The sequence below is a fragment of the Columba livia genome, chromosome Z (assembly GCF_036013475.1).
Source record: "Columba livia isolate bColLiv1 breed racing homer chromosome Z, bColLiv1.pat.W.v2, whole genome shotgun sequence".
NCBI classification, from domain to species: Eukaryota; Metazoa; Chordata; class Aves; order Columbiformes; family Columbidae; genus Columba; species Columba livia.
This window is the reverse complement of record NC_088642.1, coordinates 47164751-47180203: the sequence shown is the minus strand read 5'-3', so window position 1 is coordinate 47180203 and position 15453 is coordinate 47164751. Positions and strand designations below refer to the sequence as shown.

Sequence of the window (15453 nt, the reverse complement as noted above, 5' to 3'; positions counted from 1 at the left end):
TGGTGGTCACTGGGACATCAGCCACGCCCTCTTTAACTGAAGAATATTCTCCTTATGAGGCATGCATAGATAGTGCTGTATGACCTATGACTCACTGATACATTACTTAAACATCCCTTTTTTTCAGGAGAAAAAAAAAATCCAACGTCTTATGAACACGGACCTTTCCCATTCTTTGGTCAGCAACTTGAGATATTAATAAAAATTGTTATTCCGCTGGAAAACAAGGCTGATTTGCATTCTCTTTGAATTATTAGAACACTGCTTAAGGAAGAGGTTATTCTAGAAAATAATAAAATTAAGAGTTGGATTAGAAAAGAATTTTCAGATTAATTAATTTGAATTATTGGCATTGTTTCCTAAGAGATGACTAATTTCAATAAAATTCAATGAAAAGGAAATAGAAATAAATCACTGATTCTTGTGGGTTTTTTTTAAATCACAAAATGAAATTATCATAGACGCAAAGGAAGAATGTTTAAAAAGATAACAGTTGCATTGCATCCAACTTCCGTACTTTTTCACACATCTCTTTGCGTTCCAAACATTTTCTTAAATTAAAAGAGGATACAGTTCTTTTTGCTTAATGTTGTACACGTACTTGGAATCTGTTATCTTTTTTTTTTAATTTAGCATTCAAAATAAAAGCTGTTTCTAATAATAACTGGCTGTGTAAAGTCATTTATTAAAATGCTTAACCAGGAGAGATAATGTGTCATGTAATCTTTAGGATTTACTATTGAAACAAAATAGGACAACCTACAGCTCATAAATGGATGGAAGTTGCCAGCATTAGCAAGATGAATTTTAGTTTTTACTGGACTATGAATGTTCATTTCATATTAATTTTGACACAGTTAGCACAAGCATTTGAGGACAGAAAGGCAGTTTGTTTTACTATGCAACAGGTTATATCCATTCTGTCTATTTTATTCTATAGAACTTCAATTTATTCCAACAAATTTCATGCATCATCTCGAGTTCTCACTGTCATCAATGGGTAAATACAGAAACAGCAAAACCAGCCAGATAAGAAGTTAATTTAGGTAACCAGAGTCAGCTATACTGGGTAATTACAGCAGGTTCAGCATATATCGTACTTGATACCATGCAGGGAGACACCACGGACCGCCAAGGCAAAAGAAGTATTTTCAAGATGTGGCTAAGGCAGTTTCAGAGAGGAATGTCACTTTTACAAAAGTCACTTTGTTGTCTGGAACAGTTCTCTAATTGGAGCAAAAGGCATTCTGCCTTTGAGCTGCTAACCTAGATCAAAACCATTCCAAACTTAAAAATGCGGTTTAGTTGTTCTCAAAACAAGCACATTCCACAAGCCAAAATAGTGCTCAAACATGACCTACACAACTTGAGATCTCTGATATACTTACGTACCAAGAAACAAAGTTCTGAAAATTCTGAAAATACCTTGAACAGTAACCTTGGTTTTCTAAGATTACATTGTGAAACTCTGTGAAATAATACTTTTTCACCAAATGATGCTGAATCAGTTTTTCAGTCCTGAAATCTTTTAACATTTCAACATCTGATTCACGCCATTTGTTTCTTTTACAGCCTAGTGATCACCAAATATTGGAAGAACCTCACATAAAAAAAGAAGAACAGAGGGACAGGTTCAGTACAGTTTGCTTTCCCTTTTAACATAACCACAGTAAGAACAATAAATGTACATATCAGATGGAGATGAACAGTCATCATTTTGGTTCCACTTACCACTGGCTGGCTGCAAAGGTAACGGCAAAGTTCTCCAATATACTGGATGACAGTCACATTGTACTTTTTGCAGTCACTCCAAAATTGACTAGCTGAGAACTTCTTTTTTAACACACAGGTTGCACCTTTGTGGAAACAGCAGAGAAAGAAATTAAGCATTTTCTCTGCATGGCAGTTTTGCTAGCTGTGTTCACTCTTTCCACCAAACAGAACATAAGAGGAACTAAGAGCAGCCTTGTTCACAGAACCATATGGTGTTTAAGCTGTTTTGTTAGAAGACATGTTCAAACCTGGTAGACAAAGAAGGGAGATGAGCCCAGTCTCCTCCTTGGTGAGACAGTACACCAATAGATAAGAGACTGAAAGCTAGAAGACAGCTTCTCTTTGTTAGTGTTGTAACATCACTCAAAAGCATTTAAATGAAAATTACCATGCTCAGTCTGTACATACACTAACACACTATACACACAGACAAAATATTACATATGTCCTTAAGTTCCTTTTCACCTAAATATAAAAGAAACTAAAAACATCTGTGACACAAATGTCTATAACTAATTCTTCTCCAGTACTGCAAAAATACCTTGGAAGAAATCCTTAGCTATTTACAACAGTCCCCATTCCAAAATACAGAATATAAAGCTATTCCAAAGAGACTATTCATTTGGTTTCAGCAAAGCATCAGTTCTCCTAATAGCAGTGAACTTTAGTGTGTTTCATAAATTTTCATAATCATTAATTTTTTATTAACAACACAAATTAAATGAGCCCTACCCAATTCAATGCATCCACCGATGCCGAGAAGAGATGCTGAACTGTGATAAAGAGGCAGAGTAATATAAATTATGTCTTCTGCGGTAGCACCAAAAGCCCACAGTCCAGCAGCTCCTTTAAGAACCTGCATGTGACTGATGACTGCGGCCTTTGGAAGACCTGTAATGAAAACACAAAACAATGCATAAAGCTTCTCCTAAAAATAGTACTTCTTTTTTCCCCGTTTTTAAACATAATCATAAAATCTCTAAAATCATAAAAGGATCAATTATTTATTCCATAACTAAATTTTCAGTGATCTGTTTAGATGCCCATTATTAGACAACTGGCTGTTTAGTGCACTATAGCATGTTTGTTCTATACACATAAAGATACACAGGCCACTTTATAACATTATCTGTTATTTATTTAATCTGATACCAAGTCAATTCACGGGGTGGAAACATGAATAAACTCCATGGTTAGCACGCTATCAAATTATGTAGAGCCAACAAGGGGCCTGTACACACGGACTTCCTTCAACATAAAGAGACACCACACTAGATCTCTTTCAGGCGAGAGTCACTGTGACTGTAATGTAGTTAAGAAGGGTATGAGATCTACAGAAAGTAGATCATGTAGTGGGTGGATGTGTACATCTGCATCCACTTATTTGTAAATTAATGTAATACATACAAGCATTCAAATAATTTTTTAATTCTACATAACTAAAATTTGAGACTTCACACAGATATTCTGAATGCTGTTACTAGAACGAAATCCTCCTACCTGGAGAATTCTATAGCAGTTTTCAGCTAAAACTCCTTACTTTTAACCAGCCAACTCAACTGTATTCAGATTATTACTATTACAAACATAGCTGACCTCATGACAATATTTATGATTGCCTAATTTTTTTTATTCTAGACTGACAGTATTATTTTCTAATTTTTCCTCAGAACCCAAGGCAAATAAATCAAATAATTATTTGTATGAGGGAACGAACACATAAAACACATCTTAATGTTAAATCTTTTAATGGCTAAAACTGTTGTGTTCGGCTGAATGAGAATGCCAATCTGCTTATCTTAACAACATCATGCTGCTTTTCATGTCATGATCATGAACAGTTTTTTTAAAGTCTTAGCTTCTTAGCTGCTGGAGCACTGGTAATAAATTCAGCCATCTGTTTCTAAACTAAAAGGCTAGTAACTTAATCCTATTTTCTTTCTCTACGGTGACCTGCACAGAACATGACTTAAGAAGAAAACCCAAATGTCTACTTGCTTGGTTTTTGAAGTTCTAGATACAATGTTAGCCCTATTAGCTAGGCAGTGGTGTGTGATCACAAAAGAAATGTTTATTATCATTGTAAACCCACCAAAAAAGAAAAATGTTTTATAAATGTCTTAGCTTTGAAGTAATAAGAGGCAAAGCTTCTCATAGTAATTGCACAATATGGCAGTAAAAAAAAAACTAAAAGAAGCCCATAAACCACTGAATTTTAATAGTTATTGGCAAGAAACATGCTTATTTTCTACCATAATGCTTCTACATAAGAAAGGTGATATTCTGCAAAAATGACAGTTTCAGAAAATCAAGTCAATGAAAGCTGAAGGAAAATACAGACTCTTTAGGAGACCTGTACCTGTTGTTCCTGAAGTAAATATATATAAAACAGATGACTTGAGGTTGTTGGCAGACTGTCGCTTAACTGGAACAGGGTCTTCAGATGCAGCCTCTATTTTGTCTAAAAGGGTATGCACGCTTGGAAAAGTGGTGTCTTTGGTCATTACCCAAACACTGACATCTTTTTCGAGATTAGGAAGAATTTCTTCCAGTGTCCCAAGCAAATCTTGAAAATGAATGTAAAATAATGTTACTTACATTATGTCTTCACAAAACTAGTGAATAAAGTATTTGTCCTCTAAACATTTCACTTTTTGTAATATAAGGAGGAATGAAAGTAACCATGACAGACATCAATAAATTCAATACAATAATGACAAATTAGAATGAAAATTCACTGAAAACAGGACATAATGTGGTAATAATGGTGCTGACCTCACACGGTCTAATTCTTAACTAGCCCTCAGGGCAAAATGGTGAGCCTTAATGACTAGCTCCTGCTTCCCACCTCATTTTGAATAACCCTTTGTCACTGCGAAGATCAAAATGAAGTGCAGTTAAGCTTCAACTAAATCCTGAAGAATGATGTTTAAGATGCAAGGCAAGTGCCCTTAATGGCAACCTCCTCAAGCAGTATTTTTTGCAAAAGCACAGAAGTGACTCATTTAAAAATCCACATAAAAATATATCATGTATGCACGTATCTGAATTTCACAGAACAGAAATATGATACAGGCCATGGTTTATTCAGAGACTGCCAGGGAACAATGTGTCCATTTATGTAGTGCTTTACGTGCATTAGATACCTTAATGAATCTGATTTTAGGCACAGCATACAATTTTATTTTCTTACAATCACATGTTCATCCACTGAAAGCCATTCCTTCTATTGGCTTTCATGTGACTAAAAACAAAACCTCACTTTTATTAAATAAAAACTGCAGCATAACTAAGATCTATTTGGTTGCATAATCAGGAAAGAAACCATGAGAGAGAGTTCTAGATTAAACAAAAAGAAAAAATACAAATAGAGGCCAACCAAGTAATACATTTTGTAATTACATTTATATTTCTAAACATTTTTACCATCTATCATTTTCTCAGAAAACTGCACAGGCATTAAAATACTAATCCAGGAAAATTCTCAAGAATAGGAATAATACTGCTTTCAATAGAACTACGCATATACTTAAAGACTCATTTACACTTAAGTGCTTTGCTGGAGCTCAGCCTATGTAATTAATCTTGCAAATATCCCTGTGGGTATAAATTTATGTTATTTTTTCAGTTTTTATAGATGAGTAAACAAAGTTGACATGACTCACCAAGAACTTCATAATGAGGCATTGCAACAGCCAGCATTTGAAATCCTGATGTCAACTCCAAGCTTATTTCACAAACATTAAATATGGATACCATTAATAGAACCTTCTTGTATAGATTTTACACCAAAATAATTGAAGATTTTTAATCCTTCGGAAAACTACTTTCCTAATGACAGACTGTTGTATATATTTTAATGAATGACATACTAATCTCTGTTACTGTAACAGAGGTATAGCCTACTGTTGCCAACTAAACATATGTCTTACAAACCTAAAGCCTACAGAATACAAGTTCTATATATTTTATGAATGTTTAACAAATAGATCTGATGGAGTGTGACATTCAGTTTTATGTGTTCTAATTTCTTTGCACTGCAGAACGGTATCAGGAAAGAATCACCCAAATAATTATGAAAATCTAAAAGACAGCCTCCTGTTTGCATCGTTGGACTACAGTCCCCTTCCACTACACATAGCAACAGAATGAAAAAAATGTGAATTTAAAAAAAAAAAAAGTTAAGGACAATAGTGTTAACTGCAGGAAACTGAATGCCCTGAAATCAAGGTTCATTGGCATATTAATTCTGTTTTGCTGTTGTATTGTAAAATGAGGGTATATTTTTCAAGTAATAAATATGAAAATACAACAGTATTATTTCTAATGAGAAACACCTATTAATAAACCAAGTGTGACAGAATAACTGTATACTTATTACCTTCAAATACTGACTTCTGTCTTACTATTATACATATATAGAGATACATGGTCTCCTAAATATGCTAATGGTAGTTTGTGTAGGCATAAGTTAGGCTGAGAACATAGGAAAAGAAACACAGTGGCTGGCACTCCATTTCTGTTCTGAATAACAGTAAAATAGTATAGCACACTGGCTACAACTACAGTGCCAGCAAAGATGTTAAAGATTGTTAATTGTTAAGAATTTTTATTAATTTATAGGCTCGTCCCGCTTCCAGTAGACATTTGAATCAGACTCAGCTGTCTATCCTGTGTAGTGTTCTTATCTGATAAAAAATGTGATGTAGAAATATTGAGAAAAAATGCCGAATAAAAGTTGTTGTGCAAAATGACTCTGTGTAACTAAAGCATAATTGTAAATGATATTTCACCTATTTTTTAACTGAAAACTATCTTCCTGCAAAAGGCCTGGAAGACAAAACAAACACACAAAAAAACAAACCAAACCAACAACCAAAAAACCCCAAACACACACAGAAAAACCAACCACACAACAACAACAACAAAACAATCAAAAAAACCCAACTCCATGAGTATCACCCTTTTAAAGTACTGTAGATACCAAAATGATTTCCTTATTTTCCATAGATAAATTCATTCCTTCTTGAATTTCCTTGTATTATTTTGCTTTTTACATTTCTGAATGTGATGAAGGTGAAGTTGTATTACTTACCAACTTTTAACTTCTCTACAGAACATATTGTTGTTTAGGACTGCAGGACATGAAGAAATTCACAAGTATTACTAATTCTTTAGTATTCAAAAGTTCTAGATAAGATGTGCACCAAGTTTTTTGTGTATTTGAGTAACATGAAGTACAAGTTGTAAAAAATAAGAGGACTTTTTTTTCGTTTTCTCTCCTTCCTTCAAAGGAAGAAAGATGGCAACTATTATTTCAACTCTACAGACACAATCATTTAAGATTCAAGAATGTCAGGAGGACATAGCTGCCTTTTAGTAGACTGAAAGATATTTACTGTAAATAATTAAGATCAATCTTCTGATTAAACATATACATTGTTTATTGTTTCTTTAAATGCTCATAAAGCCTACAGGTATTGTTGTTGCACAGAGGCTTGCTTGTTTGTTTTTTTTTTTTAACTACTATCGGACTATGAATTGACTATAAAATAGAATTTTTCTTCTGTGCTCAGGAATCTAGTACTTGGAACAATATGTGAGCAGCTTGTAATTATACATTATCTTGAAAGAAATTTCTAGCTAGATAGCAGAAAACAGCAGAAGCAATTTCCTGAATATGAAAGGATAATTTAAAACAGCTGTATTCAAAGTGCTAGAAACTGAAAATTACTTCTGGAACACACAGGAGCATGGGCCTTTTGAAGATAAGTCTCAGTTGTACTAATATATTTCTAAAGAACAATTCTGATGATAGTCAACTAATGTTCTGTTCCACGAACAAAGAACTTGTGTGCCAGACTTCGTGTAGGGCTCACTGGTCTTACATATCACGTTGTCGAACTGTTAGGAAAAAACATCCCTCTTGGAGGAACTACAGTTTGATTATTTCTAGAGGTATCTGGTATGTGTACTTTAACATAGAATCATATAGAAAAGCAATTTGTCTATTTAAGCTTGTTCTTTCTCTCAAGTACTTGTTTGTTTTTTACACAAGTATATTTAAGTTTTGGTTTATTTGTTTTGGAATAAAAGACTGCTAATCTAAAGTTTGGCAGTGTACTCAGCAGTTCCATGTGCATTGTTTACACAGTTTGTATACAAATATTCACCATTTGCTAACCATTTGGCCTCTACTGGGAAAAACAAAACCTCTACAACTGATCAAGATGAACATACTTCTCCACTTCTTTGGTTTTTTTCCCTCTTGCTTTTAAAGCATTTCATTATTCAATAAAAAAGTATGAAACTGTTACATGAAATTCACATGAATACATAATTGTTACATCTTTTGAGAAAGCAGGGAAAATATGTTTTGGTTTTGAACTATTGTCCTAGCCTTCAAGTTGCATAAAAGGTTTTTATGTTATTTTCTGGCAAAGAAACAATGCAGCCTGTTGGCAAGGACATAGTCCTACACTGATGAAAGGAATAAATCAGATTATGAGATCAACTTGTACTGAACAGAAAGTTACTCCGAAGGAAAGCTGTATGAAACGGTTCTTACATTTTGATATGTACCCTGGTCGATATGCTCAGTAAGCTATGGCAAGTCCAAACTCTTCTCCACACTGTTTGGCCTCAAAAAATAATTGTTACTTGTACTTGATCCCCCAAGTGGCTCTTTACACTGAGCACTTATTCTCACTAAGCAATAATAACAGAAATTACAAGTCAGTTGTGGCTCACGATCAGTGCTGGTATTTTGAAACATCACTGAAGACAGTAAAGGTAGTAAAACAAATATCAGCTTGGGAATCACTGTTTTTCACTCCAAGGCCACCTGGAACAGAGGCACAGAGTAAGTAAAAGCAAGTAATCAAGGAGTTACGGTGTGTAACAGAGTGGATGTCTTCTGCAAGTCATCTGTGGTTTCCTTGTCCTAAATGTTTAGGTCTAAATAGCTTTTTATTCCAAATAGCTTTAAAAAATGGTTTTTATAAAATACTTTTATATAATACCATGTGACCTTAATTAAGAAATACTAAAAAAGGCTTTGTTTACTCTCTTTATTCCTGCCAGCATAAACCCTCATTCTGAGTTCAGATGGTGAGGAGTTCAGAAAACACTCTGCAGCAAGAGAAAGCACTGCTGTTGCCTCAAGAGTAAATAATCCTGGCCAGGAAAATGCTATACGTGCACAGCTGGGAGATGCAATTCTGTACAGAATCAAAGAATCACAGAGTGGCTGTGGTTGGAAGGGACCTTGGGAGGTCACCTTGGTCCCACACCCCTGCTCAAGCAGGGCCACATAGAGCAGGCTGCCCACAAGTGTCCATGTACAGTCTTTTCTGCCAAGACTGATGTAAACCTAGCTCACGGAGTTTAGTAATGCAATCCTTTCATAGTTGAATCCTTGCATCAGAAATCATAACGCTGATCTGGGATGTGCTACTAAGAGCTGAACTCTTTCGAGTAGCAACATACTATAAATGCACTGGAAAATTCCATTTGAATCTTTCTGGTGGGTCACTAGATTGTAAGTGCTGTTTACTAGCTGTTACACAGGTACTGTCCAAAGGTAAAATCTAATCCCTTGTTAAAGCAAGACTCCAATGAGTAGAAATATTCCCTAGAAAGGACACAGTGCCTTAAAAGGTGCCTCCATTTTAAGCAGTACCTTATTCCTCTGTTTAACCAGTAGTTTTTAAATGAATAAAGGTAGCATAGTCTGGTAACAAAGGTAGTAAGGGCAAATATCTTTTTAACCAGTCAGATTGCTCTTCGAGTAAGTTAATGCTGGCAGTCTGACCAAGAGGCATACGACTTTGTTTTTTTCTCCTTTACAAATTCCTAATTTATTTATATGTTAGTTAACTGCTGTTTTATTAAAAATGCAGTTTTAGACTCCAACTTCTGAATCTCTTTCAACAAACATCTCCCAGAATGGGTGTGGTGGTAGACACTGCTGCTGGGAATGGAAGTGTGAGAATGTTACACAACAAATGAAAGAAAAAGCTAAATGCTCTGGGAACACAGCAGACGAAAGTAGCTAAAGCAAAAGCTCTGCCACCATGGTAAGAGGAAATACTGGAAAGGAACACAAAGTCTAAATACTGGCAAATGAGAGAATCTGTATTTGCCTTTCAGCCTGTGGTTGGATGAGAAGGAAAAACCCAAGTTACTAGATTGTGCTCAACGAATTAAAAGAACATTGCTGTCACAGAAAAAAACAAAAACAAAAAAACCCCAGTCATTTAGAGATATCAATTTCATATAAGAAACCAACATGAGGGAGAAATCTTGACTTTTTATAATAATATCTGAGGCTTCAGAGTAAAACATTCAATTGCAGAGAGTTCATAGAATATATAAGTCAAAACCAAACCCCCCAAACTCAGGTACTGTTGGAAGACTTCCATCTAAAGTTAGAAAATACCCAATCTAAATAGCAGAGAATTGTCAGGCCAGAAGACAGTGTGATTGCAAGTGCTGAAGGAAAGACAAGATGATACTAATTGGACCAGGTTATCCAACCACAACCTCTAAAATACGCAAGCACAAAACTAAAGACTACAAATTCCACAAATTAGAGTGATCTTGCAAGAGGTAGTATGAAAGGCTGAACAAAGCATCGAAGAAAATGCAAACATAAACAGTACTCAGCCTATTTGGATAGAGGTATCACATATGTAAAAAATAAAAGCTTTTTGGAAAAACGACCAGAAGCACCAGAAGAAGTTGCAATATACAATTGTGTCAGGCAGGGGAATGCTACGCCACCATTCTTAACAGGGAAGATTTTGCAATGGAGAGTTATCTGTGGGCACTGTCCCAGATATCAGTAAAAGGTGGAAGGTTCCCTTCAGCACAAACAAAACCTTAAAATTAAATGGATTTGAATACAGGTTCTTGATTTCATGTGCCATTACAGACAAGAATTTTGAGAGCAAATTTGTTGTTGCTGGGCACAGTCAGTTAATGATCAAATTGTTAAGGGTAAGGGGATGATTTCTGCTGTGCTGCAGTATATTAACAAGACTGAAGGCCATCCAAAATATTTAAAAGATAGTTTTGTAACTGTTACAAAAAATGGAATTGCTAAGTCAAGCCTATATTTGTTTATGGAGGGTAAAAAACCTACATATTTTTGAAAATCAGAATTTCCACTATCCAGAAATAATACCATTACATACTAATCTCTGATTTAAAAAACACAATCTTAGTTGCCAAACATGATGCTTGATTATGACAATAACAGATATTGGACCCCAGGTTAATTGTTCTTAGGGTAAAAATTTTTCCAAAAAATAGACTATGTTCAACATGTGCACAGTCCTCTGAAAAAATGGTGCCACAAGAGCAAAACACACAAGAAAGCTGAACTCACGCCTACTGATAAGGAAGAATCCCTTGAAACACACACTAACGCTGGACAAAAAAATGTTAAACACACCTCTGAGAATTATCTGACTGTGTAATCTCAGTGTTAAATACTGCTCTGAAATTTTCATAAACATTAGGGGGAAATTATTATGTACAATAATTATGCAAAATATGTTTTTGTTTCAAGAGTGGTATGAATTAGTCTTCACAGTCACTTAACAGTATATGAGACTTCAGTTGTGAAACCTGGACTGCTTTGGAGTCTCCTTTTGGAGCCAATAAACAAGGACATTAACAGAATTTCAACTTCTTTCACAGATACAGTTTAAAAAGAGCCTCTAGGTCCTGAAAAAGAATACTGTGAAGCCTCGCAGGCTCAAGGGACTGAAAAACTTAATGCAGAGACTAAAACCAATGAATAAAATAACATCAATACATAAAAGTACAGCTCAGAGACTACTTTGTTTGTATCTCTGTTGTATTATCTGTCTGCACATCACTCTTCTTTTGTGAGCAGCAGCAGAGTCCTGGAAGAAGTCAGTTTAACATAGTTGTTCTTGCCATTAGTTGCTGCTAACAAATTAAGAGCGGAGAAACATGGACCCTGATCATGCTTTGCAAATGCTTTTTTCATTCATTAGTTTATCTCTCATTTTAATAAAGATTATTCATAGATAAAAGTTTTGATCCAAAGTTCTCCTCCATCAAAGTCAATGAGCAAGAATTTCCTGAACATTAATTTCATTCCTCAATCCATTTAATCAAAAGCACATATTCCTGAGTGGGTGTTAAATGAGTGTATTATTATTATTATTATTATTATTATTATTATTATTATTATTATTATTATTATATGAAGGCAAAATTATAAAATTGTCAGTTCAGAAGCATTGTTATCACGTGTTTTGGGATTATATTTACATTGGCTTTTGTTTCATTAGCTTGTTTTAATTATCAGGCACTCTTAAACCAGCATACCATATACAATCAGAATGACAAAATTTATAATTAAAAATATGCAAGGAAAAATATTAAATACATTTTTGAAAGCATAAATTATGCAGCAGCAGAGAATATGGGGAAGGAAATCCACGTTTAGGTGTCATGGATACAAAACCCCACAACCTGTGTAATCAGAATAAGACAAGAACTTCTGAAATAGAAATAAGGCAGAGTAGACTTGAAATAATAGCGAGGCAGAACAAGATTAATATTTTATATTTTGAAATATCCTCCTCCACCAAAATGTCAAGGTTGAGTGTGATCTTTTACCATTAAAGGTTCACTTGCACTTGATCATAAAGGCTGTGCCTAGTTTAGGTTTTGGCTCTGTCTTCAGTTTCTACATCTCTATAAATGAAGCCCAATTAGAATATATAACGCACAGTATGCCTACATCAAGATTTTAAATTATTTTGAAACACTTAATAAAAACGCAATACTTTGTAAACTTGCACAATTATCTCCAATTCAAATACAGCAACATCTTCTATAATCAAACACCAACAGTAAGGTGGTTATTACAAACCAAACTCCTATGTGCTACAACTGTAAAAAAAACCCTCTTGAATTTTAGTTCCTGGAAGACTACCATACCTCTGCAAATAGTTGGGCAGCAGAGGCTGTACAGTCTGAGCTTAGAACTTCTGCTTTGCAGTGGTTTTGATCACTAGAAAGACACGGGGATAGCACAGGAGAATAAAGTACTGACTTAAATAAGAATAAAACGGACTATTTAAAAATGGATGGGAAATTATTCTTAATAGATCATTTTAATTTTTTCTGAGACACATTAAGCAGCTACTGAAGTGATTAAATGTTTGGAACAGGCTGTACTTAGATGTACTTTCCTGCAGTGTACACTTTTCAATAAAAGGTTAAATGGATGTCTCTAAAGCATGGATAGACTTGATTCTGCCTGAGAGGCTTAAGCTTTATGATCTCTTGAACCTCTTTAGTCCTAGATTTCCTTCATTCTGTGAACATCTGAAAATCAGGCTTTCAATAACGGAGTTAGAGAGACATACACCTGGGAGAAGTGACATTAAAAGTTTTGGATGTATGAATCTGGCATATACTTTACCTCCTCCCACAACCAGCATCTTGGGCTCACAGCTACTGATACAGTGCAGAAGAGATCTGGAGCGAACATTGAAGTTGAGGAAAGCGACGACACAGCCCAGCTTGGCCAGTCCGAACCACACATGGATGAAGTCTGGCTCGTTGCCCATCAGCAAGGCCACTGTGTCACCCTTCTTCAGAGCCCCATGGTGCAGGAAGACCTGCGCTATCCTGTTACTCCTCCTGTCCACATCCCGGTAGGTGTGCACCTTCCCCTCATAGATGAGGAACGGCTTGTGGGGCTGCTTCTCAGCCAGCTTCACAAACTTGTCCAGGATGGTGACAATCTTCCCTTGCAACCGGTACATCTCCACTTTCAGCCCATACATCAATACTTTCAGCAGGTATCTGAGGTCAGCCCAGAAGTAGGGGAAGAAGAGTTTCTGAATGAGGTGCAAGGAGACAATCCCGGCGGCAGCGCCCGGTACCCAGGAGGGCGGCATTGCGAGTGGATAAAGGTCGTCCCAGCTGCTCATATCACCGCAGCCAGGCAGCTTGAAACACGGTAGTCGGAACGCAGGGAGCAGCCGGGCACGGTGCGGAGCCTGAGGAGCAGGCAGGTGAGGGCTGATGCTTTTCCCGCCGTCTCCTGCTCCAGAGGGGTCCACCGCCCCTGGGAAGCCCGCACCATACCCCGCTCAGGCAGAGCACGGGGAGCCAAGCAGCAGACGGCGACCGCCGGGCGAGCACCCCAGCCCCGCCGCCCGCCTCAGCCCCGCCGCCCGCCTCAGTCCCGCCACGGCCGCTGCCCGGAGCCGCCCGTGCGCCTCAGGCTCCCCCGACTGCAGCGGGCCCCGCACCTGCGGGACGGCACCTGCGAGAGGGCAGGCAGGGCCGGAGCTCCGGACCTCACCGCTCACGGCTGCGGCGTGAGCTCCCCGCCCCCGGGACTCACGGACGGCACCGAGCTCCTGGCGGGGCGGCGCGGCTGCTCTCTGAGCCTGTTGCATAAGGCGCGATCCGCTTCCTCACCCCCGCCCCCGGCCGCGGTAGCCCGGGACTTTGGATCCTGCCTAAGGCGGTGGCCGAGCGCAGGAAGTGTGGCCCCGGCATGGCCCCCGCCGCGGCGAGCGGCAGCAGAGCGAGGGCCGGGGACCCGGTCCCTGGGAGGGCGGCGGGGACGCACCGGGAGGGCAGATGCCCTCGGGCTGTGCCCTCGCTACCTGTAGCATTTCGGCCCCGGAATGTCAGTTACCGGCGCGGGTGCCTGGGGCTCGGCTCCGTGCAAGGCGTCGAGCGGGTTCAGCCTCCAGCCCGTCACCAGAGGGGCTCAGGCCAGCCTGCTGCCCACGCTCACACACCACCGGCGCCTCTGGAGCACTTTCAGGCCGAGGAGACCAGCGTTGCAACAAGCCCAGCTACAGGAAATACCTTCAGGAGTGGTTCAGTCCTCCTGGAGGCTGGCGGCTGGGTCAAAGCCACGAGTCAGTGTACCATGCAAATGTGTCTTCCTTGTGCTGAAGGGATGCTGCTGGAAAGCAGCAGTCACACCAGGGGACGGTGGTGACCCTGCTGCTGCTGAGGTCTGTCACGCCAAGCACTTCAACACACTGATGGCTCCCTGCCATCTAAAGACTGCTGTCACAGTGTCCATGTGTTTTAGTGTGGCTGAGTGTGGAATTATGTGGGCCATGAGAAGCTGAGGTAATTTTGTGAGTGACACATTTTCTGCCTTTGTGTTGGCCACAAACAATTTGAACTCATAACTCCAGTGCATTGTGACAAAAAGTCAGAAGGTACTTACTTCTTTTAAAACTGCAAGCTATAGTAAATACGTTTTTTTTACAGCATGTAAGTGTGCTTTGAAACAATTCTGATATTTCTCCTCCTTCTCTCCTCTTCTCCTCTTTCTCCCCTCCCCTCCCTTCCCATCCCTTCCCTTCTATACTATCTGTACTATACAGCTTTTCTTCCTAGGACAGAGGCAGTTTGCATATGGCAATTTAGAATGTTTAATTATTGCAAATACGTGTGAGAGTTTTGGTTTAAACATTTCATAAATTAAGCAAATGACCTAAATATGTCCAGAGTCCTCCTTACAAAACTTAGGCTTACTCTGAACCATGGCATATTTCCTGCAAAGCTTGCTTTGTATAACTTTGGTTTATTTCTTGGCTAACCAAGGTCACCTCAGCAAGAAAGTCCTGTCAGCTTCTTCCTCTCTTTTGCCCT

General features: G+C 38.0%; 1 protein-coding gene across 1 annotated transcript in view; it reads right to left on the bottom strand.

Annotated features, from left to right (window-relative positions):
* Positions 1–14607, bottom strand: part of SLC27A6 (solute carrier family 27 member 6) — a 39146-nt gene extending 24539 nt beyond the window's left edge. The window contains exons 1-4 of the mRNA XM_065045712.1: positions 13244–14607; positions 4133–4339; positions 2506–2664; positions 1732–1856 (exon numbers count right to left, since the gene is read on the bottom strand). Coding sequence (XP_064901784.1) covers positions 1732–1856; positions 2506–2664; positions 4133–4339; positions 13244–13757 — 1005 coding nt within the window. The 5' untranslated portion in view covers positions 13758–14607. The remainder of the gene's footprint in view (positions 1–1731; positions 1857–2505; positions 2665–4132; positions 4340–13243) is intronic.
* Positions 14608–15453: the final 846 nt, after the last annotated feature.